At 43.4% G+C, this 23,361-nt stretch overlaps 2 protein-coding genes and 1 non-coding gene across 3 annotated transcripts; 1 reads left to right on the forward strand and 2 right to left on the reverse strand.

Annotated features, from left to right (window-relative positions):
* Positions 1–1,597: 1,597 nt before the first annotated feature.
* Positions 1,598–1,704, reverse strand: LOC112719065 (small nucleolar RNA R71). The gene has a single exon (XR_003161384.1). It is a non-coding gene; the product is annotated as a small nucleolar RNA R71 (small nucleolar RNA).
* A 1,939-nt stretch (positions 1,705–3,643) lies between these two features.
* On the reverse strand, positions 3,644–4,111 carry LOC140175681 (uncharacterized). Its single transcript, XM_072204215.1, has one exon. It carries the CDS (start codon positions 4,109–4,111, stop codon positions 3,644–3,646), a length of 468 nt encoding a protein of 155 aa, XP_072060316.1.
* Positions 4,112–17,802: 13,691 nt separating this feature from the next.
* On the forward strand, positions 17,803–19,140 carry LOC112717673 (uncharacterized). Its single transcript, XM_025769640.1, has one exon. It carries the CDS (start codon positions 17,803–17,805, stop codon positions 19,138–19,140), a length of 1,338 nt encoding a protein of 445 aa, XP_025625425.1.
* Positions 19,141–23,361: the final 4,221 nt, after the last annotated feature.

Consider the following 23,361-nt stretch of genomic DNA (forward strand, 5'->3'; position numbering starts at 1 on the left):
AGTGTTCTTGCTTGCATTATGTGTTTTGATCTTAATTTTTCATGTCTGTGTCAATCTTGCTGTTTACTGGAAAAAAAAAAGAGAAAAACACAAAGATGATATCTTTTCTTTTTCTCTCTCATCATTAAAAATTCAAAAATAAAAAATATATTTTCCTTATTTTACTCATAATTTTCGAAATCTTTGGGTTGACTTAGTGAAAAATTTTTAAAATAAGTTGTTTCTTGTTAGTCAAGTCAAGATTTCAATTTTAAAAATCTTATCTTTTCAAAATCTTTTTCAAAAACAAATCTTTTTCATTTTTTTATTATTTTTGAAAATTTTTAAAATTTATTTTCAAAATCTTTTTCTTATCTTTATTTCAAAATTTCAAAAAACTTTACTAACAATTAATGTGATTGATTCAAAAATTTGAAGTTTATTACTTTCTTATTAAGAAAGGTTCAATCTTTAAATTCTAGAATCATATCTTTTAGTTTCTTGTTAGTCAAGTAATCAATTTTAATTTTATAAATCAAATCTTTTTCAAAATATATTTTTAATCATATCTTTTCAAACATATTTTTTTTCAAATCATATCTTTTTCAAAATTGATTTCAAAAATCTTTTTTAACTTCCTATCTTTTCAAAATTGAATTTCAAATCTTTTTCAACTAACTAATTGACTTTTTGTTTGTTTCTTATCTTTTTCAAAATCACCTAACTACTTTTCTCTCTCTAATTTTCGAAAATTACCTCCCTCTTTGTCAAAATTCTTTTTAATTAACTCGTTGTTTCAAATTTTGATTTTAATTTTATTTCTTCTCTTAATTTTCGAAAATCACTAACCATTTTTCAAAAATAATTTTCGAAAACTCTCTCCTTCTCATCTCTTTCTATTTATTTTATTTATTTACTAACTCTTCTCTTCATCTAAAAATTCGAACCCTCTCTTCCTCTCCGTGTTTGAATTTTTCTCTTCTCCTTCATTCTTATTATTTTCTTTTTTTACTCACATAAAGGAATCTCTATACTGTGACATAGAGGATTCCTCTTCTCTCTTTGTTTTCTTCTCTTTCATATGAGTAGGAACAAGGAAAAAGGTATTCTTGTTGAAGCTGATCCTGAACCTGAAAGGACCTTGAAGAGGAAGCTAAGAGCAGCTAAAGCACAGTACTCTGAAGAGGACCTAACTGAAATTTTCGAACAGGAAAAGGATATGGCAGCCGAACCCAACAACAACAATGCAAGGAAGATGCTTGGTGACTTTACTGCCCCAAATTCCAACTTACATGGAAGAAGCATATCAATCCCTGCCATTGGAGCAAACAACTTTGAGCTAAAGCCTCAGTTAGTTTCTCTGATGTAACAGAACTGCAAGTTTCATAGACTTCCATCAGATGATCCTTTTCAGTTCTTAACTGAATTCTTGCAAATCTGTTATACTATTAAGACCAATGGGGTTGATCCCGAGGTCTACAGGCTTATGCTTTTCTTTTTTGCTGTAAGAGACAGAGCTAGAGTATGGTTAGATTCTTAACCTAAAGATAGCCTGAACTCTTGGGATAAGCTGGTCATGGCCTTCTTGGCCAAGTTCTTTCCTCCTCAAAAGCTGAGTAAGATTAGAGTGGATGTTCAAACCTTCAGACAGAAAGAAGGTGAATCCCTCTATGAAGCTTGGGAGAGATACAAGCAACTGACCAAAACGTGTCCTTCTGACATGCTTTCAGAACGGACCATCCTGGATATATTCTATGATGGTCTGTCTAAATTGTCTAAGATGTCATTGGACCACTCTGTAGAGTGGATAATTTATACGCTTTTTGGCATTATTTTTAGGTAATTTTTAGTAGGATCTAGCTACTTTTAGGGATATTTTTTTATTAGTTTTTATGAAAAATTCACATTTTTGGACTTTACTATGAGTTTGTGTGTTTTTCTGTGATTTCAGATATTTTCTTGCTGAAATTGAGGGACCTGAGCAAAAATCTGATAGAAGGCTGACAAAGGACTGCTGATGCTGTTGGATTCTGACCTTCCCGCAATCGAGATGGACTTTCTAGAGTTACAGAACTCTAAATGGCGCGTTCTCAACTGTTTTGGAAAGTAGACATCCAGGGCTTTCCAGCAATATATAATAGTTCATACTTTGTTTGAGCTTAGATGACGCAAACTGGCATTCAACGCCAGTTCCATGCTACATTCTGGAGTAAAACGCCAGAAACACGTCACAAACCAGAGTTAAACGCCAAAAACACGTTACAACTTGGCGTTTAACCCCAAGAGAAGCCTCTGCATGTGTAAAGCTCAAGCTCAGCCCAAGCACACACCAAAGTGGGCCCTGGAAGTGGATTTCTGCACTTAGAATTATTTCTGTAAACCCTAGTAGCTAGTCTAGTATAAATAGGACTTTTTGCTATTGTATTTTCATCTTTGGACGCCTAGTCCTTAGACCAGGGTCTTTTGACCACGTCTTGGTTATTCCGGTTCCCTCTCTGGGGCCGAAGCCAATGAACACCATTATCACTTATGTATTTTCAACGGTGGAGTTTCTACACACCATAGATTAAGGTGTGGAGCTCTGCTGTTCCTCGAGTATTAATGCAATTACTATTATTCTTCTATTCAATTCAGTTTGTTCTTATTTTAAGACATTTGTTGCACTTCAACATGATGAATGTGATGATCCATGACACTCATCATCATTCTCACCTATGAACGCATGACTGACAACCACTTCCGTTCTACCTTAGAACGAGCGTGTATCTCTTGGATTCCTTAATCAAAATCTTTGTGGTATAAGATAGAATCCATTGGCAGCATTCTTGAGAATCCAGAAAGTCTAAACCTTGTCTGTAGTATTCTGAGTAGGATTCAAGGATTGAATGATTGTGACGGGCTTCAAACTCGCTTGTGTTGGGCGTAGTGACAGATGCAAAAGAATCACTGGATTCTATTCCGACATGATCGAGAACTGACAGATGATTAGCCGTGTTGTGACAGAGTATTTGGACCATTTTCACTGAGAGGATGGGAGGTAGCCATTGACAATGGTGAAACCCAACATATAGCTTGCCATGGAAAGGAGTAAGAATGATTGGAGGAAGGCAGTAGGAAAGCAGAGATTCAGAAGGGACAAAGCATCTCCATACACTTATCTGAAATTCCCACCAATGAATTACATAAGTATCTCTACCTTTATTTTTTGTTTATTTATCCTTATTTTTGAAAACCATTATAACCATTTGAATCCGCCTAACTGAGATTTACAAGATGACCATAGCTTGCTTCATACCAACAATCTCCGTGGGATCGACCCTTACTCACGTAAGGTATTACTTGGACGACCCAGTGCACTCGCTGGTTAGTTGTGCGAAGTTGTGATAAAGTGTGATTCACATTTGAGAGCTCCAAGTCTATTGGCGCCATTATTGATGATCACAATTTCGTGCACCAGAAGGCACTTCAACAGGGGCTGGCTAAGCCCCTTCTTAAACAACTGGCCCTGTATGATTGCATACCTGGCCGCTTCTCGCCTTATTGTCTTTGCTACCTTCTCGTCGCTGGGGAGTTTGGCCTTTTCCAGGAAATCGATGATCGGGTTCATTCAGGAGGGATCTGCGTGGGTCAGATGTAGAGCCACTATCGGTTCTCTTATCAAACCCTAAATGAGAGATCGGTTCCCCATCCCTGGTTTGGTGCTCGCAAGTTTTGATAGGAGGTCTGCCCGTGTGTTCCTCTCTCTCGGGACGTGCTGGATCGTGACTTCCTCGAATTGCTTACATAACTCTTTGACCTTCTCCAGATATTTCTGTAACCGTGAATATCTGGCTTGGTAGGTCCCATTGATCTGCGAGGTCACGACTTGCGAGTCGCTGCATATTTCCAGTCTGGTAGCTCCAACCTCTCTTGCTAGATTTAAGCTACCTAGTAGGGCTTCGTATTCTTCTTGATTGTTTGACACCGGGAATTCAAACTTGACTGACTGCTCGTAAACAACTCCAGTTGGGTTTTCCAAGATGATTCCTGCTCTTCCGAACATTTGGTTGGATGCTCCGTCCACATGGAGCTTCCACCGTGTGCTAGGTGTCCCAGCAGGGTCCCTTGTGACCTCTACGAGAAAGTCAGCCATGCTTAAGCCTTGATCGCGTGTCTGGATTCATACTGCAGGTCGTATTAGGAGAGTTCGACAGCCTAAGTCATCATTCTACCTGCCAAATCGGGTTTTTGGAGTACTTGGCGGATCGCCTGATCTGTCCTAACGATTACTTGGTGCCCTTGAAAGTACTGTTGTAGCCTACGGGACGAGGTCAGGAGCGCATATGCTACCTTCTCCAGCTTGCTGTACCTTAGCTCTGCTCCTTGTAGTGCTTTACTCACAAAGTATATTGGTTGCTGGGTCTTTCCCTCTTCTCGCACCAAGACCGCCGCCAACGCCTCATCAGTTACTGCTAAGTACAAGTATAGCGCTTCTCGATTCCTAGGCTTCCTCATGACAGGAGGTGCCAAGATTATCTCTTTGAAGTGCTTGAAAGCCTCCTCACATGACGAGGTCCACTCGAACACTATCCTCTTTTTCATAAGGTTGAAGAAGGACAGAGCTTTGGCCGCTGATGCGCCGAGGAAACGGGATAACGCAGTGAGTCTGCCCGCCAACCTCTGGACATCTTTCACCCATCCTGGGCTCTTCATTTGTAGGATTGCTTCGAACTTTTCCGGGTTGGCCTCCATTCCTCTTTGAGTAATCATAAACTCTAGGAATTTCCCGACCTCGACGGCGAAGGCACACTTCAGTGGATTAAGCCTCACGTCGTGTTACCGAAGTGAGGCGAAGACGTTCTCCAGGTCACTGATGAGGTCCTCATCTTTTTTGGTCTTCACCAAGATGTCGTCTACGTACACCTCCACCGTCTTGCCGATGAGGTCTTTGAATATTTTGTTCGTCAGCCTTTGGTATGTAGCTCCTGCGTTCTTCAGGCTGAATGGTATTATCCAGTAGCAGTATGTCCCACCTGGCATTATAAACGCCGTTTTCTCTTTATCTGACCGATGCATTGGTATCTGATTTTACCCAAAATAGGCATCCATGAAACTCAGATATCGGTAACCGGCCGCCGCGTCAACAAGAGCATCAATGTTGGGAAGGGGGAAGGAATCTTTGGGACATGCTTTGTTAAGATCGGAATAATCTATGCACATTCTCCATTTTTCACTTGGCTTTTTAACCAAGATTACATTCGACAGCCAAGTCGAGTAGTCGAGTTCCCGGATGAAGCCCGCTTTTAGTAGACTGGCCGTTTGCCTGGCCACCTCTTCTGCCCTTTCTTGGGAAATTTTCCTCATCCTCTGGGCCACCGGCTTTGCCTCTGCTCTCACGTCTAGTTGATGTGACATGAACTGGGGATCTATGCCCGGCATGTCAGCCGGAGTCCAAACAAACAGGTCACCGTTAGCTCTGATCATCTCCATCAGGGGTTCTTTCAAGTCATGGGGTAGATTTCTATTTACAAAGGTGAACTTTTCATCCGAGTCGTCGACCCTGAACTTTTCGAGGTCCCCCTCAGGTTCCGGCCTGGGTTTGTCATCAACTCTGGCATCCAGGTCAGCGAGGAAGACACCGGATGCTTCTTTAGATTTCTTCCTCAGGGAGAGGCTGGTGTTGTCGCATGCGACCGCCATTTCCAAATCTCCCCTAATGGTCCCCACTGACCCATCATTAGCAACAAATTTCATTAATAGCAGTCTGATGTAAATTACTGCTCTAAACTCGTTGATGGTTTTCCTCCCCAAGATGAGGTTGTAGGCCGTGGAGTCTCTTAAGACGACGAACTCCGCCATTAGCGACCTCTTTCCTTGACCTCTGCCAATGGAAACCGGGAGGGAAACTACTCCGTCGGGCTTGATGAAGTTATCACCTAGGCTGACCACGCCGTGTTGGTGGCCCCTCAAATTGGTATCCCGTAGGCCCAAAGCGTCAAATACATTGCGAAACATGATATTAGAATCAGCTCCCGTGTCTACCAAGATCCGTTCACTAGAACTGTGCCCACCCTGGCTGTGATCACCGTCGGAGAGTTCTCCATCACATCGTCAAACCATCGATCCTCGGGGCCGAACGATATCGACGATACCCTTCGGGAGGGCAGCTTGGAGCCAGAGGACATGGCTAAGACCTTGGCGTCCTTCTTGCTAGCTGATTTCGATATGGGTGGAACATCTCTCCCAATCACCACGTTCACAACAGTGAGGCCGTGCTCCTTATCCTCCTCGGGCTCTCGCCTTTGTCTCACAACGCAGCTTTTGCCTTCACTGGATCGGTCGATTTCCCACCTCCTCGATTCCCTTATAAGGTGGGAGAAATCGGCCAACTTCCCCTCCCAAATTGCCTGCTCTAGGGCGTCCTTCAGGTCGAAGCAGTCTTGGGTCTTGTGTCCATAGCCCTTGTGGTAATCGCAGTAAAGGCTTTTGTTTCCTCCTGTCCTGTCCTTGAGTTGTTGGGGCCTCGACAGGATGCCTTTGTCGGCGATCTGCTGATAGACTTCAACAATTGAGGCTGTAAGGGGGTATAGTTGGTAAACTTCCCTACCCGGGGTAACGGTTTGAAGGTCTTGTCGGAACTCCATCTCTTGAGTGCTCCTTCGGCCTTTCCTCGCTACCGTGCTCTCGCGGTTGGTTGTAGGCGGGCTGCCGCTTGTTGGCTGTCACAACCTGACTAACCTCTTCATCATTGATATACTCCTTGGCCATGTTTTGGATTTCTTGCGTCATCCACACGGGCTTGGTGGTAAGGTGCTTCCTGAAGTCCTCATTCAGCAACCCATTCGTAGACTGGCCACCGAGTCGGTTAGGCTATCGATCTCCAAGCATTCGTCGTTGAATCTGTCCAGGTATTTCCTGGTCGGTTCTCTGGCTCTTTGCGTCACCCCAAGGAGGTTGATCGGATGTTTTGCCTTTGCAATGCGGGTAGTAAATTCGGCCAGGAAGGCACGGGTGATATCTGAGAACGCCGCCACCGAACCTTGCGGGAGGCTGTTGAACGACTGAATTGCAGGCCCCGCCAAGGTGGCTACCCCTTCTAAATTCATTATGGTCTCAAAGGTCGTCAGATGCTCATGTGGGTCTTGGGTCCCATCATACCTCATGTCCGTTGGCTTATCGAAGTGTTTCAGTAGCCGGACCCCGAGGATAGATTGATGGAAAGAAGTTGCTCCCATAATCACGGGACATCGAGTTCTCCTTGGTCTTTGTCTGTTTCCTTCTCGATTCTCCTCCTCGGCTTGTTTCCTCGTAGGTCGGGTGTAAATTACGGGATCACGTTGTCTTCTTGGTATCTCCCCGCTTTCCTCTTGATAACTGTCTGATTTTGACCGAGGGCTCGGCGTGCGTCCAAAGCAGCTTGTTTGAGGACTTCTACCCCTTCTTTGAGGAGATCGGGAGCGATTTTTTTCGGGAGTGTGTTGGCGGTGTCCCCGGCTCTCTAGCTTGCGTTCCAGGCTCTGCACCCTGTGTCGCAGCTCTTGCATTATTCTGGCATTGTCATTGCCTGTTCCCCCAAAAGGGCGTCTCTCCTGGGAGTGCGAGGATGGCTCGGATTGTCGTAGAGGGGACCTCGTGCACTCGCGGAAGAAAGCCACAGAGGCTACCCTACCACTTCGGGTTGCCATTTCTCCCATGCGCTTGACTCCATCGTCTCCGTCCACATGGCCCATCAGAAAGTTCATTCAGTTCGATCCCCACAGACGGCGCCAATGTATGGTAACTCGGGGTTCTGGACGGGTCGGGAAGGTCCTTTATGAGTTGGTGGGGGTGAGCCCGAATCTGGGTCTGGTGTACGGGCAAACGATCTTCCGAGCTCTTCGTGTGTAAAAGGGGGGGGGTGCCACCTGCAAAGACACTCTGACGCTCAAGTCAGAGAGTGTGCAACTGGTATGGGAGTAAGGGACATGATGACATACCTTAGAGGAGGGGTAGGACCCTTCCCATATATACTGTGTCAGAGGTGGACCCCTCGAGGACAGACCCACCTTCTTCGAAGTTTCTCCTTGCCAGCTGTTGTCAGGTGAGTTGGCTCCCTAGAGGAGAGGTACCCAGGTCAAGATCCAGTCGTACGATGCCCCATAAACCGGCCGCCCGGGTCCGATGAAGACGGATGTGGGCCGGGTCGACCAGGAGGCCAGTTGAGCTGGGCCACAACAAATTATAAGTTTAAAACTAACACTTCATATTTTCAAATTAAACCACTATATTAAAAAATAAATTTTTCCTGAAAAAAATTAAATCATTTGACATCATCTTTCGCTCCAATATATTTCGTCTAAAGTGGAAATGAAAGATCCACTGATATTATAACAATCTTCCAAATTTTCAACCTTTTCACCCATGGCAACAAACACACGCTCCTTCCTCTGAGGATCTCAAAAGCCTATTTTAACTATTGAACCAACTTAGCTATGAACTTCAACACATGAACTATGTTATATTGGGTAGAGACATTGTACCTTACAGAATTGAATACCTCAGCTAATATTGTTCAAAGGGTATGGCCAACATTTCAACAACGGGAACACTTATTTCTGCACTAACTTTTGTCTATTCAATGACACTTACTGTGGAAAAGAGACGCACTCAATTTTATATTGACTATAGCGCTAGCAACTATATCTCAATTTAATTTGACCCAATTTTTTTTGTAAAAGATATCTATTATTCTCATTATTTTATGTATAATTTGTAACTGTTTTCTAATTATACTTCTATTCTTAGTCTAAAAAAAAATCCAATATGAATATAAGCTTTTTCATCATTTCATATGTCACGTTATGGTACAAATTCCAAACTTTAAATGACAACCAAAATCAAATACAAAAATATTTGAGAGATATTAAAAAATAATTTAAAATAATCCGATTATTTTATTTTGTATTAAGTTTTTTCATTTTTCAGTCTTTAATTATTCTTAGAATAATTTAATAATTTTTAGATATAATAAATATATAATTATAGATATTATATGCATAATAAAATTATAAATATTAAGTTAAATAAATCGATCAAGTATATATACCGAATCGTCTTGCAAAACAGTGAAATGCCTATTTTGTCCTCTATAACATTATTTATGAAAACAATTTAATCAGGTAAGGCAACAGAGAAAATATATATTACAGGGCATAAAATCTGTTTAATTGCTTTTATACACTCTCATATAAGACACCAAAAAAAATACACTCTCATATTTGAGTATAGATGACGCACCACATATATAAGTGCCACCTACTATTATGTTGGATGCTTCTTCTTGTGAGCTTAATTATTTAATTAGCCATACGTGTTTTTCCGTTCTGTTTTGCATGTCACCCTATGATCATTTAGGCTGTATTTGATTGTTGTATATGTGTTTTTTATTATTCTAAAATAATAAACAAACACAACCTTACCCTCAAGTGTGTCTCTTCATCTATTAAACTAACTACAAAAACGGTACTTGTAGCTAATTGTTACGGTCTGGCCCGAGCTACGTACGGGTCGGCCCGATCCATCGAGAACCCGATCTGAGCGGTCGAGTTCTCAGCGCTCGCCACGATGCTTGAATACGCGTCCTCGCCATACACCCAATACAGCTGTGAGGAAGTCTCGAGGAAAGTGGGCCTATCCCCTCAGGGCCCACCTCTGACACGGTATAAATGGGGAAGGATCTGCCCTTCCCCAAGGTATGTTTGATAAACCACTATTTTATGATTTATCTTGTGCTCAATTGAGTGGTTTTTATCTACTCTTTACCCACTTATTCATACTATTTGCATGGTTTTATATTTCCTTCCTGATTATGTGCTTTGATTGAAAACATGCTTCTTTGGACTTATATTTGCTTATTATTAATCCTCTCTTATCACCATTAGATGCCTTGATATGTGTGTTAAGTGATTTCAGAGATTACAGGGCAAGAATGGCTTGGAGGATGGAAAGGAAGCATGCAAAAGTGGAAGGAATGTAAGAAGTTGGAAAAACTGCTAAGCTGTCCAGCCTGACCTCTTCGCACTCAAACGGCTATAACTTTAGCTACAAAGGTCCAAATGACGCGGTTCCAGTTGCGTTGGAAAGCTAACGTCCGGGGCTTCGATTTGATATATAATTTTTTATAGTTGCCTCAACGCCAGGTGACGCGAACGCGTGGGTCACGCGGACGCGTGACCTAGCCAACACCCAATCCGCGCGGTCGCGTGGACGACGCGGCCGCGTCACTTTTCCGCGACCTGTACGGACCAGAAAGCACTGGAAGTGATTTCTGGGCTATTTCTGACCCATTTTTCGGCCCAGAGAACACAGATTAGAGGCTATAGAATGGGGGAAATGCATCCATTCATAATCATGCCTCTCATAATTTACTTTTCATGTTTTAGATGTAGTTTTGGAGAGAGAGGTTCTCTCCTCTCTCTCTCTCTCTCTCTCTCTTAGGATTTAGATAGTGTTTTTAGAAATTAGGATTTAGGACTTCTCTTAGCTTTCTAGAGTGACTCTCGATCCTAGGTTTAATATTCCTTTTTACTATTTAATTTCTCTTTTATATTTTGATTACTCTGAAACCTTTATTATGTTTGATTGATGTTGCCCAATTGGCTGTTGATGACATTTTTATTTAATGATAATTGAGGTATTTTCAGTTTATAATTATTCTCTTTGAATTAAATTGCCATTGCTTCCCATCTAAGGATATTTTTATTATTCCAGCAATTTTACTTTTTTTTTCCCTTTTGGTTCTGATTAAGAATTTAGTAACTCAACAGTTATTAGACTCAACATAATTAATAATCATTATCTTGCTAATTGAGCTGCACCTAAATAATCCCAACCTTTTTTTAGGAAATAATTAGGATTCAAAGGTCAATTTAATTAGTCCCTTGACTTTCCCTTGCCCTGGTAAAGGTTGACCAAGTGGAGTTTAGATTCAACTTTTATTATAGTTGAGAAAGATAACTAAGTTAGACCTCTAAATTCCCTTATCTTGCCAAACGTTGTTTTACAGTTATTTGTTTATTTTTAATTGCCATTTACTTTACTTGTCATTTAAATCACTTGCTTCTCACCTTCTAAACCCTGAATTCACAACCTTTATAGCTAATAATAAGAACATACTTCTTTGCAGTTCCTTGAGAAGACGACCCGAGGTTTGAATACTCGGTTAACAATTTCTAAAGGGGTTTGTTACTTGTGACACCCAAAATATTTGTATGAAAGGACTTTTGAAGGTTTAGAAACTATACTTGCAACGAGGATTTATCCGCAAATTTCTAGACCACGCAAAAGTTCTCTCATCAAAATGGCGCCGTTGCCGGGGAACTGCTAACGTGTGCCTTATTATTGGTTATTGTAAATATTTTTCTTTTGCTTGTTTATTTATTTTCGTTTTTCCTTTTTATCTTTATTTGCTACTATGAACTCTCACCCCTCTCGCTTTGAGTTTGGTTCTAATATTGTTAAAGGAAATAGAAGTTACAGCAGGAATGTGCATCAAGGTCAGACCAATCAAGGATGGATGGAACCAAAAGGATCTAATCAACCCTTTTGGCAACAACACCCTCCGAGATATCCTGGACAAAGACCATTCTACCGCGATACCCAGCTGAAAGACATGGTGGACAACCTTGTAACTACCAACAAGCCCCACCCCGTGCATATAAACCGTCCTTTCAACATAAGCTCGAACCACCACACTCACAAGCTTCTCTTCACCAGTCGCCATCATATGATCCTTCCTTACCCCAATACCAATTCAATCGTTCCCAGTCATCACTACTTCCCTATGTATCGTGTCTAAGTCCAGCAAACCGCGAAGCAGAGGATCGCCTAAAAGAAACAATAACTAAATTTCAAATAACCATTCAACAACTGGAGCACGCACTAATCCAATGGGCCACTAAACGCTCAAATATACAAGGATCAACCACAGCTCCATGTGGACAACCCGATGAAGAGCGTAGCATGAAAGAAATACTAGAGACTCCAGTGGACAAGGCAGAGAATGAATTCGTACTAGAACAAGTGGAAGAAGCTGTCATTGTTCAAGAAGAAGAGTTGGTTGAAGATCTAGGCGATGCTGAACTTCCTTGGTAATCCAGAATTGAGGAAAACTTCGTCTAGGATGCTACAGTTGATGCTAAGGAAGATACTGTACAATCTCCAAGGCAAGTCGTTTATGAGGAATCAGACGGAATAATCCAAGAAGCAAATTCCCTTGATGGTGATATTCACAAGTCTAGCTCTCTTGGTGATGAAAACTTGCGTCCGCAAGTGAATTCTCTGAGATCGAAGAATCTTCCCCAAGTGAATATGAAGATGATGCGGAGGTAGATTTCTCTCAACCTCCAATCTATGACTTGAGTGATGAGGAAGACACGGAAGACTTTGACCAGGACACAGATACAATTGAAGATCTTTGCAAAGAAGTGGAGGAATTCACAGAAGAGCATAAGGGAGTAGAACTTACAGAACCACCAGAAACACCTATCCCAAGGCCACTACCACCTAACACAAGCTTCAAATGGGTACAATCCTTAACTTATGACTTTACTTATTCACTTGAATATGGTTTACTCGAAACAGATGGCCAGCTTAGAGCTCTCTGCGGCTTTAAGAGTAAAAGGGAAATGGCTCGTACTCAGAGCTGGTGCACAAGGTTCAATAAAGTTCCACGCTTCACCTCGAAGTACACGGATTGGTATCATGCTCAATTGCATGGATCACAGAGAACGTTTGGTCACCACAGTGAGATTCTACTTTTTAACCCGCCCGAATGGAAACTTACAAATCAAAACGGAGGCGGATTTAAAAGCAAGGCTTGGAATCCTGGAGTTTATTCTGACATTTATCACCCCAGGAACCTAAAAATCTGTTTGAAGCTGTTCAGAAGCTTCACATGCCTAGTTTGGGACTTCGGAGGCTATTGGCATTTCAAGCACTGGTGGAGATTTTTGGACGAATTTAAACATAAGCCACCCTAATCGGAAGCTCCTCCAATGTCCAACTTAAGGACTCTAACTAAAAGTGCTAGGTGAGAGACAACCCACCATAGTATGGTCGTTTCTTTTTCAGTTTATTTCATCATTATTTGTTTTTATTTTTATTTCCTTTTCATTTTACTTTAGTAAACCTGGAATCATGCATAGCACTCATATTAATCACTGCATTCTGCATTGTTTATGCATATATAAAAAAAATTTTCGCTACGCGACGCGATCACATCAGCGACGCATCCGCATCGCTTGGAGAGAAAGGAAAATTAAAAGTGAATAGAAAGTCACGCAGGAGCGTGGCTGGAGGCGTGCTAATGGCACATATCGACCCACGCGAATGCGTCGCTGACGCCTCCGCGTCGAATAGGAAGTATGGCCTCCCACGCGACCGCGTGCCCTGCATTTTCGACGTAAAAGGGTGCACAATGCCATATTGTGCGAGAGTGGTGCTGGAAGCACAATCCTTGTCATGCGACCGTGTTGCCGACGCGGCCGCGTTAATTATTTTCTGATGCACACTCACGCGATCGCGTGCCCCACGCGATCGCGTCACCCAATTTTGGCAATTAAATTGAATCGAACAGAGAATTGTGCTGGAGCGAGGCTGCACTCGCGCCAACAGCGCAACACGGGTCACGCGACCGCGTGACTGACGCGATTGCGTCGTCTTACCTGACGCGTACCCACGCGAACGCGTGCCTTCCGCGGCCGCGTCGCATGCGCCGCACAGCTCACCCTAAAACTGCCATATATCTTATCTTTCTCTCCTCCAAATCCTAATTTTTTCTTCTCTTTTCTTATTTACTTCCTCTTCCCTTCTTTCCCATCTCATTCTTCTTATTTTTTTATTTTATTTTAATTTATTTGCATATCTCATTCATTGCATTTTAAATTTGTGCATATTTTTATTTTCTTTTCTGAATTTTTTATTTTTCCATTGGTGTTAAATATCCCTTCTTATTCAACTGTTACATCTTTTCTTGAATTTATTTTGGTAACTTGTTTTACACTGTTGGGCAATACTATTTAAGTCAATGTTAATCTTTTATGTTATTTGTATTAATTTTGCATTGACATGAATTTATATTGTCTTACACTCTCCTCCCTTATGTTACAAATTTTATACCACTGGTATGCCATGGCTTCTATCATTTTCTCACGTACATGTTGAAGCTTCCATGTAAATGAGACCATTATCATTTGGCATTACTCAACCCATATTTCATTTACTTTCTATCTTTATTTTTGGGTTACTTTTCTTTCCTTTTTCTTTTAGGATGGCCAACCGGAAGGGAAGCGGAAGACGTTTACATGGGGAGACAGACAAGTCCATCTGCAAAATCTTGAAGAAAAGCTTCAGTTGGAACAACCTGTCCACCTGCACATCTCAGCATGCACTGAGGACGGTGCAATCTTTAAGTGTAGGGAGGTCGATACCGATCTCCGTGGGTTAGTACTTTTTTTTCAACACCAATAATCTTATTTTCTTTATTTGTTCATTGTTGCATCTGCATATTTGATTGCATATTTATTTGATGATTTTGTGCATTTAGTTACTACTTGGTTAAAATAATACATTTCTTTTAAAATCCTATTTTTGAAAAATTTCACTAATTTAAATTGAAAATTTTTATGTTAAAAATTTGTTTGAAGTTGTAATTGGAACATAGTTTTTGAGCCAAAGAACACACAACCTGTGGGATTTGAGCTTATTTACATGGTTACATTATTTAACCATAGACATTTTATTCTTGTGTGTTTACTTCTCTATGATTGCAATCTTAGCTTTGTTTCATTCTATATATCCAATATTTAGTGTATTTAAATACTTGCATATGATTGAGGCCATTGTTAATTCTAGCTCACTTATCCCAAAATTAGCCTACCTTTTACATCACCTTTGTTAGCCCCCTTGAGCTTTTAATCCCCTCTTGTTCTATAAACCACAATACTAGCCTTAAGCAGAAAAACAAAATAAAAATTCCAAGTTGAATCCTTGGTTAGCTTAAGATAGAAAATCATGAATAGAGTTAAATGTGGGAAACCTTGTGGGAACATGAGTGATAGAAACATAGGGTTAGAAAGATTAAAAAAGAAATAAAAATAAATTTGGAAAACATGCTCATAAGAAAATCAAAGTGATTCAATTACCATGTGCATCAAAAAAAAAATTTCAGCATCTGAATAAAAGGGGATACAAAAAGAAATTCCCCAATGAAAATAATACACATGGGATAAACATAAAAAGTGAAACATGAGCATGTAATACAAAAGTGGAAAAAATTATGGGTAGCTAGGTATGATTACTTTAGAGTGTATGTATGCTAGGTGAGATCTTAGACTAATCAAGGATTCACTTTATAAAGCTCACTTAGCCATATATATACCCTTACCCTTACCTTAGCCCCATTACAACCTTGAAAAGACCTCATGATGTTTGCATTGATGCATTAAATATTGTTGATTGGTGAGATGAAGAACAAAGTGTTAGAAAGCATGACTAGGGAAGAGTAGAGTGATTGACCCTAGACACTTGAGAGATTAGAAGTGCATATACATTTCCTGTGAGGGTTCAATGCTTGATTCTATGTTCCCTGCTTTCATGAGCTATCTTCTTACAAGTTTACTTATCTTTTATTGTGTAATTTGAATTAGTGGAATTTGGTTTATATTTATTCTTGGAGAATTTATTTACTTTTAAACCAAGTAGGTAGAAACATTTTGCATGTAGCTGCATTCATATACATAGGTTGCATTTCATAACATTTCACCTTTCCTCTTCATCTTTATAGCTTCTTTTGAGCTTAGCATGAGGATATGCTAATGTTTAAGTGTGGGGAGGTTGATAAACCACTATTTTATGGTTTATCTTGTGCTCAATTGAGTGGTTTTTATCTACTCTTTACCCACTTATTCATACTATTTGCATGGTTTTATATTTCCTTCCTGATTATGTGCTTTGATTGAAAACATGCTTCTTTGGACTTATATTTGCATATTATTAATCCTCTCTTATCACCATTAGATGCCTTGATATGTGTGTTAAGTGATTTCAGAGATTACAGGGTACGAATGGCTTGGAGGATGGAAAGGAAGCATGCAAAAGTGGAAGGAATGCAAGAAGTTGGAAAAACTGCTAAGCTGTCTAGCCTGACCTCTTCGCACTCAAAAGGCTATAACTTTAGCTACAGAGGTCCAAACGACGCGGTTCCAGTTGCGTTTGAAAGCTAACGTCCGGGGCTTCGATTTGATATATAATTTACCATAGTTCCCATGACGCCAGGCGACGCGAACGCGTGGGTCACGCAGACGCGTGACCTAGCCAACACCCAATCCGCGCGGTCGCGTGGACGACGCGGCCGCGTCACTTTTCCGCGACCTGTACGGACCAGAAAGCGCTGGAAGTGATTTCTGGGCTATTTCTGACCCAGTTTTCGGCCCAGAGAACACAGATTAGAGGCTATAAAGTGGAAGAAATGCATCCATTCATAATCATGCCTCTCATAATTTACTTTTCATGTTTTAGATGTAGTTTTGGAGAGAGAGGTTCTCTCCTCTCTCTCTCTCTCTCTTAGGATTTAGATAGTGTTTTTAGAAATTAGGATTTAGGACTTCTCTTAGCTTTCTAGAGTGACTCTCGATCCCAGGTTTAATATTCCTTTTTACTATTTAATTTCTCTTTTATATTTTGATTACTCTGAAGCCTTTATTATGTTTGATTGATGTTGCCCAATTGGCTGTTGATGACATTTTTATTTAATGATAATTGAGGTATTTTCAGTTTATAATTATTCTCTTTGAATTAAATTGTCATTGCTTCCCATTTAAGGATATTTTTATTATTCCAGCAATTTTACTTTTTTTTCCCTTTTGGTTCTGATTAAGAATTTAGTAACTCAACAGTTATTAGACTCAACATAATTAATAATCGTTATCTTGCTAATTGAGCTGCACCTAAATAATCCCAACCTTTTCTTAGGAAATAATTAGGATTCAAAGGTCAATTTAATTAGTCCCTTGACTTTCCCTTGCCCTGGTAAAGGTTGACCAAGTGGAGTTTAGATTCAACTTTTATTATAGTTGAGAGAGATAACTAAGTTAGACCTCTAAATTCCCTTATCTTGCCAAAAGTTGTTTTACAGTTATTTGTTTATTTTTAATTGCCATTTACTTTACTTGTCATTTAAATCACTTGCTTCTCACCTTCTAAACCCCGAATTCACAACCTTTATAGCCAATAATAAGAACATACTTCTTTGCAGTTCCTTGAGAAGACGACCCGAGGTTTGAATACTCGGTTAACAATTTCTAAAGGGGTTTGTTACTTGTGACACCCAAAACGTTTGTATGAAAGGACTTTTGAAGGTTTAGAAACTATACTTGCAACGAGGATTTATCCGCAAATTTCTAGACCACGCAAAAGTTCTCTCATCAACGTCACATATCCTACCTAACCATTTCTCGCCTGCACACTGACTGACTAGAGCGTCGGAGTGTCTTTGCAGGTGACCGCCCTCCATCTTTCCACAACGAGAGTCTGGCTACTCAGAAGATCAAACCCGGCACACCCGCTCGAGACGAGGCAATCCTGTCACTTCACACCTCTACCCGAACTGTCCGGTAACGGTGATCCCGATCATTGGTGCCGTCTGTGGGGACACGCTGTTATGGAAGTTGTGCCGGCGCAGAGGCGGCAGCCTCTGTCGCTTCACCGGGAGGACGACGAAGGTCCCCCCAACAACGCATCGAACCGCGCACAAGGACGTGAGAGACGCGACCTTTCGGAGGAACTGGCGGTGACAGCGCTCGAATAATGCAGGAGCTACGCCACAGAGTCCAAAATCTGGAGAGACAACTAGCCGATCAGGAGCACGATCGACGGACCACCGATCCTACTTACTCCCCGTCCCCAGAGAGCCGGGAGAGAGATTCCCACCGGAGTCACCCCTGGCACGCCTCCGCTTCCAGAACGGAAGTGGAAAGCACCCGAGAAGACTCTCCCATCCCGAGAAGACGAAATGACACAATCATCTACTCCCGAGGCAAGGAAACACGCCACAAGGGACGAGATCACGAAGGCGAAGAAGGAAGGCATGTGAGGATGCAGCAACCTGTGATAATGGGCGCCACCCCGTTCCATCGGTCCATCCTTGAGGTCCGGTTGCTGAAGCACTTTGACAAACTAACGGACATGAGGTACGATGGAACCCAAGACCCTCTGGAACACCTCACGGCTTTTGAGGCTAGAATGAATCTGGAGGGAGTAGGGAATGAGGTGAGGTGCCGGGCCTTCCCGGTCACCCTAGCCGAACCTGCGATCCGATGGTTTAACAGCCTCCCGCAAGGGTCCATCTATGAGTTTTTGGACATCAGTCGTGCTTTCTTGGCTCAATTCACAACACGAATAGTGAAGGCAAAACACCCGATCAACCTGCTCGGGATAATCCAAAGGCCCGGGGAGCCGACCAGGAAATACCTGGACCGCTTCAACGACGAATGCTTAGAAATTGACAGCCTAACCGATTCGGTGGCCAGCCTCTATCTGATGACCGGCCTCCTGAACGAGGACTTTCGAAAATATCTCACCACGAAACCGGTTTGGATGATGCACGAAATCCAAACGGTGGCTAAGGAATACCTAAATGACGAGGAAGTCAGCCAGGTCGTGGCTGCCAATAAACGGCACAACGGCTACAATCAACTGAGGCAACAGGGTAATGGAGAGAGGCAGAAAGAACAAGTTAAAGAAGGAGGGCCAAGCAAGGCACCCAGACTGTTTTCCCGAATCGGAAAGTTCACAAACTACACTCCACTCACTCTCCCCATCATGGAAGTTTACCAGCAAATAGCCAAGAAAGGGATCTTGTTGAAGCACCGACCACTCAAAGACCGCACGGGGGGAAACAAGAACCTCTACTGTGACTACCACAAGGGCTATGGACACCAAACACAGGACTGCTTTGACCTGAGAGATGCATTAGAGCAAGCCATAAGAGACGGTAAACTCTCAGAATTCTCCTATCTTATAAGGGAACCGAGGAGGCAACCGATCTCTAATCCAAGGAATGATGAAGGAGCCGGCAGTCACCCTGCACCTCTCGAAGCTAAGCCCCTCATGGTTGGACCCCATCACCGACTTCTTAGAAAATGACAGACTTCCCGACAACGAAAAAGACGCTAAGAAACTAAGAAGGGAAGCAGCCATGTATGCGATCATCCATGGTCAATTGTTCAGGAAAGGATTCAACCAGCCCCTGCTGAAATGCCTGCACCCCGACCAAACAGACTACGTCCTCAGGGAAGTCCATGAAGGGTGCTGCGGCCATCACATAGGAGGCAAAGCCCTGGCAAGAAAATTAATTCGAGCCGGATACTATTGGCCGTCAATGATGGCTGACTCCCAGGAATTCGTTAGGAAGTGTGTCAGATGCCAACAAAACGCCAATTTCCACAAGGCACCGCCCTCCGAACTAAGCTTGTTAACGTCCTCCCGGCCATTTTCACAATGGGGAGTCGATCTCTTGGGCCCCTTCCCGGTTGGTCCCGGACAAGTCAAGTACCTCATAGTCGCCATTGACTACTACACCAAATGGATAGAAGCCGAGCTGCTGGCCAGTATATCCTCGTCCAACTGCAGGAAGTTCATATGGAGGTAAGTGATAACGCGGTTCGGTATCCCGGAGGTTGTTATCTCAGACAACGGAACACAGTTCACCGACAAGAAATTCACGGAGTTCCTCACTGGCTTGGGCATAAGACAGAGGTTCTCCTCAGTGGAACACAGTTCACCGACAAGTTCATACTGCTAGGGCTTAAGAAGTGGCTGGATAATAAAAAAGGCACTTGAGCTGACGAGCTCGCCTCGGTCCTCTGGTCCTACCGTACGACCGAGCAGTCTTCCACTAGGGAGACTCCCTTTCGGCTAACGTACGGGCTAGATGCGGTAATACCTGTGGAAATCGGGGAACCAAGCCCACGACTACTTTTGAAGGGAGTAAAGGAAGCTGTGGAAAAGGATCTAATAGACGAAACCAGGGAGACGGCCCACTTGACGGAAACAGCACTAAAACAAAGAATGGCCCTACGCTACAACGGCAAAGCACTCAAAAAGAAGTTTGAAGCAAACGACCTCATCTTAAGGCGCAACGACATCGGCTTACCGACCCCGGGAGAAGGCAAACTGGCAGCAAACTGGGAAAGGCCCTACAGAATTAAGGAGGTAATCGGAAAGGGCGCATACAAATTGGAAAAGCTCAATGGCAAGGAGATCCCGAGGACATGGAATGCCGATAACTTAAGAAGGTTTTACTCCTAAGTCATTTACTTTGTAACAACACCTCAATACCTTGGCTACAACGATAAAATTTGCTTGATTACCAATTGTTATGCTTGCCCATATTTTTTCTATCTTGTGTTTACTTTCTTCTCTTTTTGAGCAACCACCGTGCAAAGGAGGATACACGGTCCCGGGACTGATCACCCCGGAAGCCCCTAGGCAAAGGACATGGCAAACGGCCATAACAAAAAGAAAACGCGACCTCAAAGAAATGCCGACCTAACGGTAAAAACAAGTAAACTAGTAAACAGTGAAACGAGATCTACATGGTAATCAAACGTACGCAAGTACAAACCAGCAAACCCACTAAACGGGCAAACACAGTTCTACAAACCCACTAAACGGGCAAACACAGTTCTACAAAAAGTTCAAAAGTTACAAAAATTACTTCTTCGGCATGTCGACAACCTTCCCGTCGTTGATGGTTTTGAAGACACCAATTGCCGATATATCGAAATCAGGAGCAATAGTCTTCACTTGAGCTTTGAGGGCCTCTTCAGTCATGAAAATCGCATTCTTGCCCTGCTCCTTAACCTCCTTGTGTTTTTCCTTGAACGCATCGGCCTCGTCCCGAGCGACCTTAGCGGCCGCAACCGCGTCATCACGGTCTTTCTCCAACACGGCCAACCAATTTTGTGTGGCACTCAACTGGCTCTTCAGGGTTATCTCTTGCTCCATCAAACGGGACACAGACGCATCGGCAGTTTTCAACTTCTCCTCGGCTGACGTAGTCTTCTTCTTGGCGGCCTCGAGCTTGTTCCCAGCCTCGACCAGCTGCCCTTGAAGCGTTTCAACTTGAGTTTTGAACTTGTTGTTGGCGGCGACCGCGGACTCAAGCTTCCGACGAAGTGAGGCCATACCTGAAAGCTCGAACTCAGCCTTCCGGGCTATGGCCGCGCCACGAAGGAGGGTGCGGTACATCCATCGCGCCTACCCGGTGAGGTCGGTACCATGGAAATGTTCCTCCGTGCCAGGGAGCAACTGAGCATCTATAAATGCCCCAGCATCAAAGTTCCTTTCCATGACAGTAAGGACCCCCTCGGGACTAGACTGCGACCTCTGTCTCTTGGGGGTGGGGATGACAGACAACTCTTCATCTTCCTCCCGATGAACCGAAGACGAGTGCCCGGGAACAGCCACTTCTTGAAAGATGGGGGACGCGGAAGTCGGAGTGGCAACCTTAGTGGTCATGGTGACGTCAGGAGGCGTGGGTGCCGCCTGGGCCACCTCGCCCTCAGGAACTGCCACTGACTGTCCCCCATCCTCTTCGCCATCATCCTCCTTAAGGAAGGTATGGAACAAATTCTCCATGCCGGTCACTTCGGCAGATAGTCCCACTGCAAACAAGAAATGAACAAATTAGCAATCAGTACAGCAAGGCAAAGGTAAACAATCATACAAATGATGACACGACAAAGACAACTCACGAATATAATCGCGGGCGGCCTCTCGGTTACCCATTAGGAGATGAGGATTCACATTATTTCTCCCAAGAACCACCCACAGTATGTCGGCTATCCTCCGATCCACAGCTGACATCCCTTTGTAAGTAACCTTTTTTGTGTTTCCTCTCCTTCGAAGGGTTCGTAAGATTAAAAAAGTAGAGGAAGTCGTCGACGGAGATCGGCAGCTCCAAGTATTCGCACACCATCTCGAAGCAGCGGATGGAGGCCCAACTGTTCGGATGCAGCTGGGATGGCGCCACGGAGATCCGGTTAAGAAGGCCCATCTGGAAGGGAGAAAAAGGGATGCGCACCCCCACTTGGGTGAACATGGCCTTATAAAATCAGATCCAGTCGGCAACCCGGGGGGCATTGAAGTTAATCTCATACAGCCGCTCGTGAGGAGCAGGGACATAAACGTCGTAATTAGCCTCCTCATCGGTACCCCCACACAGGTACTCGGCCTGACGGAATTCCGTGAGCTCCTCCTCACCCATCTGGTTGGGGGAGTCCCTGAGGTCGGAAACAACCCAGGCATATGGGTCGTAACCCGCGGCAGTAGTAGAAGCCCGGCCAATGACACGAGGCATACCTACAGTGGGGGCACCGCTCGGTTAGTCCATAAGGTCGGAAGCCCAGAAAAACCCGAAAACCCACACATCACCTACCCCACAACCCAAACTAAGTATAGCTAAAGGGGAGACCAAATGAGACTAAGTCCAGAATGGTAAACCCCCGTGACACACCATATCCGATAGAAAGAAAATATATCTATTCACAGAGACAAAACAACAAAAGATACCTATAATAAACATGCAGAAAACCATTGAGGCAGAAGGAAAATGGTGATTACCTGGAGTATTAGGAAAATTCGGAAAGGAACGAAACACATTAGAACGCTGGAAAGAACTTCTGGACGATGGGGAATGCAGGAAGAAGGAAGAACAAAAACGATCAGGGAGAAACAAGAATGGGAGAGAAAAATGCAAAACTGTTTAAAAACTGCCTTAGGGAGAGCGCGAAAGGCCTGGGGGCATAATAGTCTTTACACACAGGGTTTCTTAACCCATTATGAGCATTCAATGCCCCGCGCAAGAAACGAGGCGACGAAGGAACGCCCCGAATTACGAACGGGCACGCATGCGAGTGGCGCGTCTCCCGCACTAACGACCGACCTAACGACTATAAAGAAAGAGACAACCCGCCACCAACGGCCCATGCGGCTGATTGCCGGTGTGTGGGGGCACTGTTACGGTCTGGCCCGAGCCACATACGGGTCGGCCCGACGCATCGAGAACCCGACCTGAGCGGTCGAGTTCTCAGCGCTCGCCACGATGCCTGGACACGCGTCCTCGCCATACACCCAACACAGCTGTGAGGAAGCCTCGAGGAAAGTGGGCTTATCCCCTCAGGGACCACCTCTGACACGGTATAAATGGGGAAGGATCTGCCCTTCCCCCAAGGTACGTCACATATCCTACCTAACCATTTCTTGCCTGCACACTGACTGACTAGAGCATCGGAGTGTCTTTGCAGGTGACCCCCCCTCTCCATCTTTCCACAACGAGAGTCCAGCTACTTGGACGATCAGACC

Source organism: Arachis hypogaea, chromosome 10, assembly GCF_003086295.3.
Source record: "Arachis hypogaea cultivar Tifrunner chromosome 10, arahy.Tifrunner.gnm2.J5K5, whole genome shotgun sequence".
NCBI lineage: Eukaryota > Viridiplantae > Streptophyta > Magnoliopsida > Fabales > Fabaceae > Arachis > Arachis hypogaea.

Bases quoted from the DNA above. Each gene is read 5' to 3' on its own strand.
- LOC140175681 (XM_072204215.1), bottom strand. From the start codon at position 4,111: ATGGCTGACTTTCTCGTAGAGGTCACAAGGGACCCTGCTGGGACACCT.
- LOC112717673 (XM_025769640.1), top strand. From the start codon at position 17,803: ATGCAGGAGCTACGCCACAGAGTCCAAAATCTGGAGAGACAACTAGCC.